General features: G+C 37.8%; 1 protein-coding gene across 2 annotated transcripts in view; it reads left to right on the top strand.

Annotated features, from left to right (window-relative positions):
* Nucleotides 1-16316, top strand: part of MPHOSPH8 (M-phase phosphoprotein 8) — an 83674-nt gene that overhangs the window by 35165 nt on the left and 32193 nt on the right. For both annotated transcript variants that reach the window (XM_045844844.1, XM_045844842.1), the window contains exons 2-4: nt 1996-2151; nt 12337-13182; nt 15314-15413. In XM_045844844.1, coding sequence (XP_045700800.1) covers nt 1996-2151; nt 12337-13182; nt 15314-15413 — 1102 coding nt within the window. The remainder of the gene's footprint in view (nt 1-1995; nt 2152-12336; nt 13183-15313; nt 15414-16316) is intronic.

Raw genomic sequence — 16316 nt, 5'->3', positions numbered from 1 at the left:
AAGTAGTAATACAAATAAACAATAACATGTAAGTTCTCTGGAACGGCAAAGTGAAATTGTCTCAGTTTCTCATTTGCTGCTAAAGCCTTGTGTTCTCTCTGGTTCTGCCTCTGGACCTTTCACAGCTCCATGTCCTTCTGTTTCATTTGGGGCAAAAAAAGGAAAACAGTGCTTCCTGCTGGCTTTAAAACTGTCAGGCGAGTTCTGATCTTCCTGGGTGCTATAGGCTGAGAGGGGTTGGGCTTCACTTTTCTCCCTTCCTATGGTTTTGCGAAGATGGGGGCCAGGTCTGGGTCACAATTTTCACAGTTGCATAGCCTCCAGCACAGGTCCCTCATTCTCTGCTGTGTCCCCACTGCCCTTGTGTACCAGGACGGTGCCATCAATCCACCAGTTGTGCCATCCTTGAGGTGCACTAATTAGGGGCAGCTCACGCGCCACCTTTTCCCTCTTTGCTGTCCTAGGTGCTAGACACTCTCAGTCTTTTCAGGGTAGTTCAGTTCCCCCATTGAGGTAAGTCTTCTGGGGAACTTCTAAGTCCTCTAGCCCTGCCACTCTCCTCTGCCCGGGGGCAGGGGGTGGTGAAGGGGTGCCTCCTCCTTCCTCTTAGCACCCAGGCTGCCCAGGCTGAAACAGGGGCAGCTGTGGTTGTGGCTGTGGCTGCTGTGGGAGGCAGCCACTGCAGGAGACTTACTTAAACAGCAACTGAGAGCCTTTTTTGAATAAAATCCTCCTGTTTAAGCCTGCCACTCTTAACAAGCGCCCAGCCTCTCACACAGCCCAACTTTCCAACCAGACCAGAGACTATCTGGGTCAGGGTCCATCATTTCCCAACTCATGTCTTTTCTCCAGGCATCACCCGGCTCCCCAATTTCTCTGGTAATGATCCAGGCAGCATCCACAGTCTCAGTGGGTGATTCCTCCCCCTGTGCATCTCCCACTTTGTCTTTATTCCCCCACAACTTCAAGCATCCGGGTCCATCCTGGTGCTACTCTGTCCTCCCTATTTGGCAGGGGAAGGAGAGGTTGATTCGGCTCTTGTCCAAAGAATCCTGTGGCAAACCTGGCAGGCCCAGCAGGCACTGGGCCAGAGGCTGCAGCAGCCCTGATGTCCGCATTGGTCCCAGGGACCTTAACGTCCCAATGCAATCTCCTTACCATCTGTTTTTCAATGTCCTCTACAATTTTGGCCTCCAACTTCCATATATGCTGGGATTCCTTTGGCTGTTCCTCAGATCAGCTAGGTGTTCTACCTGTGCGCACACCTACCTCGCCGCCATCTTCCAACTCCCTAAGTTAATATTTTTACCTTTTTCAAATAAATACCCAGAAGTGGGATTGCTGGATTAATGTTAGTTCTAGTTTTAACTTTTTCAGAAACCTCCATACCCTTTTCCATAGTGGCTGCACTAAATGACATTCCAACCAACAGTGTGTACAGGGTTTTCTTTTTTTCTAACATCCTCATCAATATGTGTTATATTTTTGTCCTTATTGGTAACAGCCATTCTAATGGGTATGAGGTGATACCTCTGTGGTTCTTATTTGCATATCCCTGATGACTAGTGATGCTGAACACCTTTTCATGTACCTGTTGGCCATTTAATATCTTCTTTGAAAAATGTCTGTTTAGATCCTCTGTTCATTTTTTAATCAGATTGTTTGGGTTTTTGCTATTGAGTTGTATTAGTTCTTTATATATTTTGTATGTTAGCCCCTTACGTGATTTGTTTCCATTCGGTAGACAGCCTTTTCATTTTGTTAATTATCTCCTTTGCTGTACAGAAGCTTCTTAGTTTGATGTAGTCCCACTTGTTTGTTTTTGCCTTTGGTGTGTTCCTGTATTTTTTAACCATGGCAGGATATGAACATACTTTATAATGATATTAATCTCCATTTCAAGTTTGTTCCTGTATTCTCAGCAATTGTATTGTTTTGGAAATTTGATCAAGTCATTAATGTCCTTTATTTGCCTGTTTTTAATTTATATAACAGGGTAAAATCCTTTACAAAGTTCGATGGAAAGGATATACATCAGATGATGATACCTGGGAGCCTGAGGTTCATCTTGAGGACTGTAAAGAAGTTCTTCTTGAATTTAGGAATAAAGTTGTGGATAACAAAGCTAAACCAGTCAAGAAAGAGATTCAGGTATCATTTTTTATCTCATACTGTTTTCAGTACAATAAGTTTGTAAAGTTTACTTAGTATAGAGAATGTAGCAAAGAATTTATAAATAATAGTAAAATATATACTACTCTTATTGCCAATTCTATGTAGCCAGTTAGGTCTCACAAAATGCTTTCACTGAGTTTTGCAAAACTCTTCTTTCTGTAGCCAGCCTGTGGTTGCAGTTCATGAAAAAGTATAATTTAGATGTGTTAATATTTTCCTTTAACTTAAGAGTAAGATAAATATAGGGGAAAAGGCATGTATAAACTGTCCATGATGTAAGCATCTTGTTTCTGTGTACCTCAGGAGTATTTTGTGTGCCGTTCACATTACTGCTACAGATAAAGTGCAGACTTTTGTATTTAATCTGCATTATTTAACATATTTCTTATGTGTGCTTTTTCTGCTAATTAAAATAAAACGATGTTTAGATCATGTTATTAAATGATGAATCTTAATCCATTTTAGATTATCCACAGGTTTGATTATCCAGGTCTTTTGTTTTTCTCTTCAGTTTCCAATTTAATTTTTAGCTACTTTCTTGCTTTTTGTAGCTCTTCCTAATGATAAGGAAGGATAACAAGATTGAAGGAACTCGCAGAAGTTAAATTTTCACATCAGCAATTTGGAAAAAGGTTTGATGGTGGGCTAGAGAGGGATAATGTTAAAACTACCACACAAATTTGGTTTAAGGGTTTTCTTCTTTTGATTTGTTCACTCTTTTATTCTTGATTCCCTTATTCCACAAATAATTGAATTGACTTTATTTATCAATCTTGGAAGAAGTTCCTAATTTACTTTACAATGAAATCTCATTTATAGCTTCTATTTATAAACTGATCCAATTCTGACTCAGCCTCTTGCTTCTGAGTTTTTGTTTTTATAGAATAATTTTTTTTAATCCTAGCCAGAAGTTCTTGGACTTAGAACTATATAGTGAAAATTGGTACAAGAAACAGATTCTTATTGAAGTTATTAAGGACTGAATAGTCATTCCTTCTCTCTCTACAATTTGAGTTTTCAACCACATTTTAAAAAATACTTAGTATTTTTTTAAATGACTAAAACAATATTAGGACCCAGTTTTAACTGTGTTTAGTGTTAATAATAATAGCAGCAACATCAGAGGCAGATTTTATTTACTGAACACTTGTACCATGTACGTACAAATACTAAGTCCACACTTTATATGGATTCAGATGAGAAACCGAGGCTTAGATAAGAAACTAGCCCAAGTTCACAGGTTAGTAATGATAGAGCCAGGCGACCGCACTCTTAACCACTGTAGTTGCCTTTTGGTTTGGGCTGTAGCTTGAAATCCATTTAGAGAAGTGGAATATCAGTGTTTTAAAATTATGCTTTCACAGCAGGGCCTTTAATAAAAATGGCCTTAAGTTAGTAAGCAGAATGCTCAGTATTTTAAAAATGTTTACAAAGGAGAAACCCCTTACAAAATGAGTTCAGGTTAAAGGAGAAACTTTTTTCCCCAAATTTTTTGCTATAGTTGTACTTCACTTTTCTAGAATGGATGCCTACTCTCTCCTTCCCTACTTCTTCCCCTCAAAACTCACACAAACACAAATGCACATGTTTTAATAAGTGATTTGGTTCATATTACTTCTAAAATTTAGACTTTGTGACTGAAGTCTTCCTAAGGTGTATTTCTCAATGTCTTGTCTTATTAGCAACACATTGCTGAAACTTCTCCCATGAAATGTCTTACAGAAACCTGGCTTTCTCATCCTTTTATTTCCCTTTACCAAGCCTCAAGTGAAACCCAACAGCAACTCTCTTTCTTGATTTAAAATTATTTATGATGACTAGTATGTTTGAGGTATCGTTTTAAGCTTAAAAAATCCTTGTCCTAATTTTAGAAAGATGCTTCTCTACTTCATCATTTTGTAAGCAGTCTTTCCTATTTCCAAAGTAATTTTAAATTCCAGGCACTACTAACATTTTGAATCTTTTTAAAACTAAAGTGATGCAGATCCCAGCTTGTGGGGTCTGCGACATTGTGGGTGAGATACGAGGCATTCACATGGACCTACCAGGTTCTGTGGAGGAAAAGGGCGAGCATGGCTTTTCTCTCAAGGGGAGAAAAAGCCGCGGCCCTTGCAGTGACTGACCTTTATTGGGTTTCTGGGCACATTACATGATGGTCCTCATTTACTATGCAGAGGTTGGCTTTAGGTGGTTACCTTTTACAGAAAACAAAGGAGAGGATGCTGCTAATCACATCATAGAAGAAGGATATTTACAAATGAAAAGGGAAAAGTGGTTGGACCAGTTACACTTGTCCTTGGAAGGTTTAGCATGGATTTTAGGAAGCTACTTTGCAGTAAACATTTGCTGCCTCAATTCAGGGTGAGGCAGTTTTAGCAAAAGCAAGTCTCATAGCGGCCTAGGTACATTGCAGGCCTGATTCCCCACGGGAGAACCTATCTGTGGGTATGGGTCCTGTGCAGCTCCAAGTGGCTGCTGGGCCCACACCACGAAGAATGGTTTCCTACACTAAAGTCTCAATTCCTATCTCAGGTTTGCCTTCTCATGGCTTATCATTCATAAAGTATTCCTGTGTTTACATTGCTAATGACTTTTTGGCCTAATTGTTGAGGTAGTATCAGTGAACAAGCATATTGCAAAACTGTATCTGGTTCCTAACCTGCTAGTTTTGCCATTTATAAGCTTCTGTGATTCTTTGTAGATAGAGAAATAGATTGTTAGTAGGAGAAAATTGCTTTGTTCATCTCTTTGTGTTCATATAAGCAGCATATGTGCTGCTTATGAAAATTGTGATATTTCCCAGGCCCCAAAGTTTTTGTCTTGGGAGGTTTTACCATAGTAACCTCTGTAAGAATATTTGATTGGTTGCTTTTTCTCCTTAATTCTAGGAGCACTACTTGCTTAGAACTTAGAAAGCATACAAGGAGGTAGAAGTGTTTTCTGAAAGTAACTCAGAAGTGGTTGTTAATGCTATTTACCAGAAAATGCACATGATGCAGAAATGGTATTTGTTTATTAAAATATTTCATCATTTAGCATTTGAATAGATTATTATCTTTTTGCTGATTAAAAAAAATTTTTTAATCCTAATTCGATGAAGTTTTTTATTGATTTCAGAGAGAGGGGAAGGGATGGGGGGGGTGATAGAGAGATGTGAGAGAGAAATAGATGATCAGTTGTTGGCATGCACCCCAACAGGGGATCAAACCCTGTAACCTTTTGGTGTATGGGACAATGCTCTAACCAGCTCAGCCACCCAGCTAGGGCTTGAGGTACTTAACATTCATGTGTGATGCAGCCCTTCATTTTTAATGGCCTGAAAGTGTACAAATTATATAGTTACTGGCCTGCCTCACACTTCGATGGCTGTTATGTGTACAGGTTCACACAGGTGAACCACAGGTGAACCTCTACTATCACAGCAACATTGTACTGTTTTTACCTTTTTGAGGTTTTTTTCCTACCTTTTTAGACACAGCTTGTTTTTTAATACACATAGAATATCTTATATGAGCCAGCCCTTTAAATGGTCATAATTACACAAAGATAGGTAAAATCCAGCTTTTATTTTTTAGGTTCCTTGCAGGTTGTACACATGTTTTTAAGGGTAGTATCATATATTGAGGATTTTGCTTTCTACTTTTCTTTGAAAATAATTTTTATCAACATTTTCTAACCAGCAAACAAATGTTTTTATTATGAAAAAATCACCTGCATACTTCTCAGCTAAGAGATTAGTTTTGCCTTTAATTTTAAAATTTGAGAATAGGTTTTTTGTTTGTTTGATTTAGGGGTAGCTTTCTAAAATACTTCTGTTTTGTTTGTTAAAGTGTAGCTGTAGAATAATTATTATATATACCCTTTTAATGTAAAATGAATTAGAATTTGCACATCCAAATAAGCATTATTTTGAAGAGTATACATTTTGTGAAGTAAACATGTGTTGCAATAGTGTCATGGCCCAAAATGGTTTTTAATTTTTTCTTTTAGAATTGTCTTTATTAGAACATACAATGTTGTATAAGAAAACAGTTTCTAGTGACACCACCTTTTTTACTCAAGATAGTTCTCAAAAAAGGTGGTAATGGTTCTGACAGCGTGAGAGTATACTGCCAGAGGCTCATGGTTTCCAGAGGAGATGACCCTAGCATGTCTGTGTTGTGCATTTCACAAGTGTGTCATGAGGTACTCTGTCACCACACTTTTGTATACTGTATTACTGAAGATCCCCATAGACCAAGGTGTCATGTAACCACATTGGCATGATTTGCCGGGTCAGCCCCACTCTGTCTGCTGACTTGGTATAATTACTGGTAGAGCCCCATTTTATTTTCAAAGTTGTCTTCATTTGAATAATAACTAATAGGCTTATTTGACTGATGAGACTATTAAAATGAGTAATAAGGCAGGTTGCAAGTATACTAAAAGTGCTCAGGCTTGTGGCATGTGATTTTAAAATCTTTGTTGTGATTGTTTTATACTTTTTATTTGTTACTATTTTTTATTTTTATACTTTCCCAGGGACATTTTTTTCATGCTTTCAGAGAGAGAGAAGAAGAGGGAGAGAGAGAAACACTGACATGAGAGAGAATCATCAGTCGGTTGCCTCTCATATGCACCCAGACCAGGGACCATAAGCACCTGGACCAGGATTGAACCTGCAGCCTAGGCATGTGCAGTGACTGGGACTTGAACCTGCAACCCTTTGGTTGCAGGACAATGCTTCATCCAGCTGAGCAACATCAACCAGGACTATAGTTATTTTAAAGTGAACACTAATAGATCAATATTTCTATTATCTGGTAATGTGTGATAGCAGACAATAATGCTATGAGGTAGATGGCAGCAAATCTTTATGTCCTAATTTCAGTGAATCTGGCTAAGGATTCCAAGTCTGGATCACCCAGGGAGCAAACCTACCAATTCATCTAAAATACAGCTAACTGATTTTTTCAAATAGAGTATTTTGGTGCCTAAAATCTAGCTGCTACATTTATAAACTAGTTAAATCAACTTGTTTTATATTTAAAACCTTCAGGTTGTAACTCTCTTGAATAAACTAATGACTAAAGAAAAGTCATTTTTCAGAGATACTTGCTAAGGAGCCAGCATTCAAGCTTCTCCCAGATGACTGAGGAAGAGTTAGAAGGACCAGAAGCTTACAAGTGACCCTGCCACCCTATTGTGTGATAGCCACAGCAGACACCAAATGGGGCAGGAAACACTGCCGGGTGACAGGGACAAGGCTGAGAGAGTGGATATGGTGTAGAATGGCTATGACAGCAAGGAGACTGTCTTATTTCTGTGGAGGCTCCATTTTAAAGTTGGTGAATGGAAACTCCCCAGAGGACTTTCTTTCTTTATACAGTTTAGGATTTTCAGAATTTCAGAATTCTTTTAAGTTGTTTACCCAATAAAAGGGATAACACCAGCCTTGTTTGCTAATCATTTCATGATCATTCATCTAAAAGTCCAGCTGTAATGTGTGTCCATCACTAGGCACACAGAAAAAGGTGTGAGGTATGTCTTCACAGAACTCAGGACAGGGTGGGGAGGTGTTGAAGCAGGGACACATGTTCTCAGGTAGCTGTGTGTGCTGTGAAGAGTCAAACAGAAAGGAGTGACCAACTTTCTGAGATGAGCATGAAAGTTACAGAGGATTTGTCCTGAGCCCTTAAAAATGAGGAGTTTGCCCTGATTGGTGTGGCTCAGTTGGTTGGGCATTATCCCACGAACTGAAAGGTCACTGGTTCAATTCCTGGTGAGAGTACATGCCTGGGTTGCCAGTTGGGATGTTTCTCTCTCTCTCATTGATGTTTCTCTCCCTCTCTTTGTCTCTCCACTCCCCTCTCTCTAAAAATAAATAAAATCTTTTTTAAAATTGATGAATTCAAGGGACAGGGACAAACCAACAGAGTTTGTGCAGAAGCACCTGCCTTACGAATGGTGGGAAGAGCTAAAGGGTTACATGGGAATGAAGCATAAGGGAGCCCAGGGAAGTTGGTGTGCAGCTTGGGTCCAACTTGACCATTGGAGCATTAGAAAAACCAGTAGAAATTTGAGGGAAGTTATATCACGAGATTGATGTTTCAGAAAGGTGATTTTAAAAGAATTTTATTAAGGACAGTTTGAACATCTAAAAATGGACAGGGTGGTATCATAAGGCTATACTGTCATCACCGCATCTATCAGTACTTTGACATTCTTCTTTTTCCTCTTTGCTTCTCACCCTCCCTTTTGATTTGCTAGAGTGTTGTAAAGGAAATTCTGGATGTCATATTGCTGCCCCTTGAAATACTTCAGTATGTAAAAGGAATTGTTAAAACACCCACTATATTATTATCATACCAAGAAGTTTATACTTAGTTCTTAGTACCTTCTAATACCTAATAATATGTTCAGTTTCCCCCTGTTGTTTCAAAACAAAAACAGTTTTTGTTGATTTAATTGATATGGGATTTGAGAAAGGCCTACACATTGTATATTATTGATAAACTCTAAAATCTTTCCTAATGTGTAATTATTTCTACCCCTAACCCTCCCACCTTTTTTCCCCATGCTGTTTATTGATGAAGAAACCACATTTTTTTGTAGAATTTCCTATATTCTGGGTTTGACTGAGTGTGTTGTCTTTTAATATGTTTCTCTATCCCCCCTATTTCTATAAGCTGGTAGCTAGACATGGAAGGATGACTGTGTTCAGGTTTAGTTAGTTTTTTCAGGGAAAGTCATAATTGGTGTCATGCACCCCCATCACAACCTATTAGAAAGCACATAACGTCCAATTAACTCTCACAGTGAGGTTGAGGTGATCAGTGAGATAAGGTGTTTTCCATCTGCTCCATTATTGGAGTGCTCCTAATATTTGATGTGTAGGTTTTAGGAGCCATTGATGATCATTGCCTAGAACCATTAATTCATTAGAGGTTGGAAAATAGTTATTTCCTAATTCTTTCATCCCTTCTGCCTTTATTAGCCAGGGATATAATTGATTCTGGAATGGGGAGAGACTGCCAAAAGGGAGAGGTAAGGAACTGAATTCAGGTAGTGTAGGTTGGAGCACTGATTCCATATTCCACAGGGTTTTGTGACTGATCTGAAGGAGGAGGGGAAATGGAGTCAGAGATAACTAAGATTACATATTTGGGAACCTAGATAAATGATGGTGTATTTAGGGAATGGGTCCAGTTTTGAACACATTACTTGTCATTTCATGAAGATTTCAAGTCTCCAACTAGAAATACAGGCCTGAGTTAAAGAAAAAGGCATGGGCTGGGAATTGGTATAGGATGCAGGATAGTTCTTGTTATTACTATTTTCCAAGTCACAATCTGATGGACTGTATTTTTAAAAAATCAGTTTTATAATTCTTGTTTAAAAATATTTTTGAAGTAATATTAATCATACACCTGGCAAGATTAAATTTAGTCCTCCTTTTTCCCCCTCCTTTTCCCTTTATCATTGCAGAAAATGTAAGTAAAACCAGGATATTTAATTCTTCAAGTTTGGAAATAAGATCAACACCAGTCCTTAGCAGCATGATTTTCAAGGGGATGGACTGCAGTGTAAACTCTTTAGGACAGAGGGTAAAATGAGAAAGTAGAAGTCATTCAGTACTCTTACAGAAATTACTTACAGCAGAGGGATGGCTGTAAGGTGAGGAGACGATAACTTCAGAGCACATTGCAGACTTTCTTGAATTCCTCAGCATGTGTCTCTTAACTACAGAGACATCCTCAGGGAAATTCAGATTCCTCACTATGACACATCATTAGTGTTATATCAGCAACACTGTTGTCTGATGTCCAGCTAACACATGGCTGCATTCAGTAGGGCTTTTCCATTGTTCCTAAAGGTCCTTTATTGCTTTCTGTCATGCAGGGGGCTTCATCTCATATCTTTCTAGTTTCCTATTTTCTAGATATTCATAACCTTTTGTCTTTCATGACATGGACAGTTTTTATGAGTCTAGGCCAATTGTTTCTAGAAAGTTGTTCAAATTGGAACTAGATGAATGCTTATTAATGTTAAATCACAAATAAACTGTATTTTTAAAAAATTGGAATTAGATGATTTGTTTCCTCATGATTAGATTCAGTATCATGTGCATTAATTACATCAAGATATGTCAGTTTCTAATTTATTATTACATATATTATAAATTATATGATAGCAAGGCCCATTTTTCTCCCTTTTTAAAAATACCTTTTTACTTTTAAAATAATAAGTAACCTGATAATAAGTAATCTAATAACAAGTAATCTTTGAAACAGAATTTCTTGTTCCCCAATAACCTTCTCACCCCTTGATTTTAAAATACTTGTATGATTCATGCCTCAATTAGTTATTACTGTGGTGGTTGTAAAATATTGATTTTTCTAATTCTTTTATTCTGTATTTTTCAGTCTGTGTCTATAAAGGGCCACTCCACCCTCTCTCTTAGTGTCCATATTATACTCATGGACCCTTTCGTCAATGCATTATGTCCATTACTGTTGTTACTTGCCTTAATGCTAAAATCGTTCCGCATTTATCTAGTGGGTTCCAAAATGGTTCCAAATTTACCTTCAAGCCACCTCCTGCATCTTTTTGATATTCTCTTGTTACTTTTGAGCACATCATTGCTTTCTGGCAGAGGTGTTTCAGTATTGCCATGAACTTCTCTGCTCCGACCTGGTTCTCTTTAGGAGGGAAGAGGTTTTAGAAACGAAGATGTACTAACTGCTGCTAGGGTGCCATTATTTCTAAGCCCAAAATAGAACTAAAGGAAAACGTACACATTTGTTCAGTCCATTGCTACAGGGGCTTCCTGTCATTCTCATTGGTCATCGTACTAGCTTCCTTTTTATATCCTGAGAACACTGGTTCCCATCAGCTCTATTTGTACTGACTTCTCCTTACTACAATGATTAGAAATTAGCTTCGGATTTGCTACACCACTTCTTGTAAAATTCCAAATTTATATGCAGGTTTGCTGTACTTACGAGTTTCACTGGGGGTGTTTAGTATCAAAGTTACTTAGATTAATTCTTTTGTTTTTCTTCTCTGTGGTTATATTATCAATTTGATAAATAGGTGCATTTATTTGTTATTTAGTATCTCTTTTCTCCCTGCCTTCCAGGCCCTCCATATCTAATTTGAAGTAAGTTTATCCTTGAACAGTATGGGATTGAACTGCACAGGTCCACCTGTATACAGATTTTTTCAGTAAATATACCATAATCCCAGCCCTCCATATTCTCATGTTCCTCATTTGCAGAATCAACCACAGGACTCTGTGGATGTAAGAACCTACTATGTTTATATTGGAACTATGCCATTTTATATAAGGGAGTTGAGCATGCATGGAGCTTTGTATCTGTGGCTATTGGTGGGGAGGCATGGTCCTGAAACCAGTCCCCCACAACTGTAAAATCTTGGGGGATTCAAAGTTATACTCAGATTTTCAAGTGTGCAGGGCTTATTGCCCCTAACTCCTGCATTGTTCAAGGATCAACTGTATGTAATAAATCAGTTGCAGAGGTGAGATTTGGGTGCCATCTTTACTCATTCCATATACAATAGTGAAGTGTAACAGCAAGTTTATGGACATTTTGGAACCCAAAAACCTTTTTTTTTTTTTTTTAAGTTTAGTGAGCCTGATATTTCCTCAATACTTTTTTTATTTTTTTATTTATTTTATTTTATTTTATTTTAATCATTGTTCAAATACAGTTTTCTCCTTTTTACTCCCAATCCAGCCCCCGCTCCCACAGAACCCAAAAACTTTAAAAAAAAAAATCCTTTGTGTTTAGATTGGCAACTACTTATTTTTTTTTAATGATAACCAAGATAGTCTATATAAATTAGTTACTTGGTGATTTGGGGAATTTTGTAATTCAAACCATTTACAACCCTACCCCCACCAACACCACCATACATAAGACAGTTACTGTTGTTCACATCTGCTTTCTTAAATTGAAGCTCTTCATCGGTAACACCTATTTGCTAAATCAGAGATATAGGTAATATTACACATCTTATGTTTAGGTAAGTAATTTTAAGGAGTTGAGAAACTTCTAGGGAGGAAAAAAACATTTCTACCAGATATTGTCAGTACTACTTTTCAAAACCTTTCAAATTACTATGTTAATGAGTATTTAAATTTTTTCTGTTTTATAGAGACTATCCTTAAATAATGACATATTTGAGGCAAACTCTGATAGTGATCAGCAGAGTGAGACAAAAGAAGATACTTCTCCAAAAAAGAAAAAGAAAAAATTAAGGCAGAGAGAAGAGAAAAGCCCTGATGATCTGAAGAAGAAAAAAGCAAAGACTGGTAAACTAAAAGAGAAATCGAAGCCAGACCTGGAGAGCTTTGAAATTTCAGTTTTTGATTTAAGGACAAAGAAAAGAATTTCTGAAGCCAAAGAAGAATTAAAGGAATCCAAAAAGCCCAAAAAGGATGATATAAAAGAAACTAAGGAATTAAAGAAAATTAAAAAGGGTGAAATAAGAGATTTTAAAAGTAAAATAAAAGAAGATTTCAAAGAAAACAGAAAAACAAAAAAAGACAAATGTGTTGAATTTCCATTGGAATCTGAATCAGATGTACTCAGTGACCCTCCCTTTCATGAGGGGGACAGTGAGGATGTACAGCCTGACAACAGAGAAGAGAAACTGAAGATTAAAAGTGGAAAAGACAAAGCAGGGCCAGATGGAGCTCAAGACGTTGTTCTAGATAAACAGCTGGATGGGTGTGGGAGTGCTGATGAGGATGCTGATGTCAGAGGAAAGAGAAACAAAAAGAAACCCAGAAAGGCCGAGGAACTTAAAGAAAGCAAAAAGCTAGAAAACAAGAACCTTTCTTTAGAGAAGAAAAATGCACATAAAAAGCAAAGGAATCAAGACAAAAGCAGAAATACCACAGACTCAGATAATCTGACACATGCATCTTCCTATACACAGAAGAGCTCAAGGCTGGGTGAGGAAGAGAGGGGCCTCTTATCCACTGACTTGGCCAGGGAAGTAAGTACTAGGGGGGTTGTTTGAAGAACTCTGTGTTAAAATCTTATAAGGAATGTTCCTGTCCAGCTAACTCTCCTTTGAATAGTCAGAGTTTCACAAATAATGAGAAAACAGTAGAATTATAAGAACAGTTTTTCTCCCATTAAGTCTTTTCTTGTAAAAATATATTTAATAGTTTATCCCCTTATTGTAAAAATTGTTTTAAATGGGTTTTCAAAGTGGAAACATTTTCCACATTATGAAAATATTCATATATGTATTGATACATGCACTATTTATCAAGCACTATAAAAACAGTAATTTTTATCCATTATTTTCAGTTTTGTAGATTTATCTTAAAGAAATCATTTTCAAGGGAGAAAGAGCTCTGTAGACATAGATATTTATAGCAGTATTATCATCATTTAAATTAATCACCAGTCTAACTGTTTAGCCATGAGGGAAATGTAGAGGATACCGGCCAGCAGTATCCATTTCGGCTGCGGATGTTCATCAAAACACAAGGAAAACATACACAGAGACAACCAGGTCCTGTGGGGGAATAGGGACAAAATGGCCACCCTCTCTCTAGTGGGGAGCGCCCTGTGTCCATACCCAAGCAGATTTTTATTGAGAAAACAGACTTAGTTTGTGGATTCACAGTCTGGCAGAAAAGATCAAAAGATGTAGGCAACTTACAAAGGTGGGGACAGAACCCCTGCTGTGATTCTGAGCAAGGTTTGTGGTCTTTAACATATGAAAGGCTACAGATTCCAAAGGTTTCCTGCCTGTGCCTTTAAATTCCAAGTTAGTAACATCCTCCAGCAAACAGATCTCACAGGATTTTGCATATTCTATGTCCCAGGCCTGATTACCCCGGGGGGCCCACCGTTTCTGGTCTGGGCTGCACCACCCCTGCAGGCAGATGACAGAGGCAGCAGGGGGGCAGGGGTTGATGTCAATCACCCCTTCATATCCATAGCCCTGTGAGTTTCTTCCCTAGGCATTCCCACGTGATCGCGTCTATCTTAGCTTCATTCTCTTTCTTAGAGAATTGTTACCCATCATTGACTGCCGATCATACAAAAGGGAAGCCAGGCATTAGAACAGGCAGCGTTCATGCCAGGGAAATAAGATTTGTCTCCTCAGTGGCTTCTGGTCCAGAGGTCTTTCACTCAACCTAAGTCACGGGGGGGGGGGGGGTTACAGCTTCCTGAGACCAGGCAGGGCAGTCCCCAACAGGGAAATGGTTAAGAAAATGCTGCATCAACTTGAGACCTATTATATATCCATGGAAATATTAATTATGAGGTCAGTATAGCCAAAATAAAAGAATTTACAAAATTTTATGAACACGTTCATATAAAAATGTCTATGCAATGTAAATTTTTAAAAAGAATTTTAAATGACAAAACTGTCAGCAAAATTAGCTGAGAAGGCAGAATGTACATAAATAAAAGGTCTTGTTTGCTTAATAGGACTGTAGGATAACATTTTTGGGAATTTATTTTTAAAGATTGTATTTACATTTTAGAGGGAGAAGAGGAAGAAAAAAGAGAGGGAGAGAAACATTAGTCAGTTGCCTCTCTCGTTCCCACAGTCGGGGGCCTGGCCCACACCTAAGCATATGTCCTGACTAGGAATCGAACTGGCAAACTTGAAGTTTGTGGGGTGATGCCCAACCCACTGAGCCACACCAGTCAGAGCTGGAATTTTCTTTATTTTTAGTAATAAATTCTTAACAGAGAGTTCAGGAAATTCGTATTGGGTTTTTAATTTGATGTTTTATAAATTATGTCTTTTTCCTAAGATTTTATTTATTTTTTAGACAGAGGGGAAGGGAAGGAGAAAGGGAGAGGAACGTCAATGTGTGGTTGCCTCTTGCATACCCTCCACTGGTTACCCAGTGTGCAACCCAGGCATGTGCCCTAACTGGGAATTGAACCGGCAACCCTTTGGTTTGCAGGCTGGTGCTCAATCCACTGAGCCACACCAGCCAGGGCTATAAATTATAGTTGAGTAAAAATCTCAATTGAGGAAGCAACTGTTAATGTGTAAAAGATTTAATGATCAGTGGTCAGGTGCCATGGCACACAAAGGTGTCAGATGGTAGCAGCTCTTATTTTTTGGGTCTTACATGTGTTTCTTTCAGGAAAAAGAGACCAAAAAAAATGAACCCAAAGAAAAATACCAGAAAAGGCATGATTTAGACAAGGAAGAAAAAGGCCGCAAAGAGCCAAAAGGATTAAAGAGTGAGTGTTAATACCATTTACTGTTGCCATCTTTTATTCAAGGAATTTAATGTACTGTGAAATAGTCTCTCTTCTAACCTGCAGTGTCACTAAACTGGTAAATTTCTTTCTTTTTTTAACATTTTATTTTTTTTAAGATTTTATTTACTTTTAGAGAAAGGGGAAGGGAGGGAGAAAGAGAGACATTGATGCACAAGAGAAAAATCAATCAGTTGCTTCTCGCACACCCTGAACTGGGGACCTAGGCATGTGCCCTGACTGGGATCGAACCAGCTACCTTTCAGTTTATATGACAACACCCTACTTACTGAGCCATGCCAGTCAGGGCTAATTATTATTTTCTTTAATCATTTATTGTTTTTCAATTAAAGTTGACATATAGTATTTTATTAGTGTCAGGTGTAGTGATTAGACCTTACATAACCCACTAGTTATCATCCCAATAAATCTTGTGCGTATGTGACACCATATATAGTTATTAGAATATTATTACTCCCTATGCTATACTTTACATCCCTATGACTATATAACAACTAATTTGTACTTCTTAATGCCTTTACCTTTTTCACCCATTACCCCCATCTGGCAACCTTCAAGATGTTCTCTATATCTATGTCTGTTCTGCTTGTTCATTTATTTTGTTTTTTATATTCAATTGTTGATAGATATGTATGTATTGTCATTTTGTTGTTTGTATTTTTGATCTTTTATTATCTTCCCTTGAAGAAGACCCTGTAAAATTTTATGTAGTAGTTTGGTGGTAACAAATTCCTTTAACTTTTTCTTGTCTGGGAAGCTCTTTATTTGTCTTTCCTTTCTAAATGATAGCTTTGCTAGGTAGAATAGTCTTGGTTGTAGGTCCTAGCTTTTTATCACTTTGAATATTTCTTGCCACTCCCTTGT

The sequence above is a fragment of the Phyllostomus hastatus genome, unplaced genomic scaffold (genome assembly GCF_019186645.2).
Source record: "Phyllostomus hastatus isolate PE091 unplaced genomic scaffold, TTU_PhHast_1.1 phas_contig_41, whole genome shotgun sequence".
Lineage (NCBI taxonomy): Eukaryota > Metazoa > Chordata > Mammalia > Chiroptera > Phyllostomidae > Phyllostomus > Phyllostomus hastatus.
The sequence above is the reverse complement of the archived record's forward strand: the minus strand, read 5'-3'. Positions and strand labels throughout refer to the sequence as shown.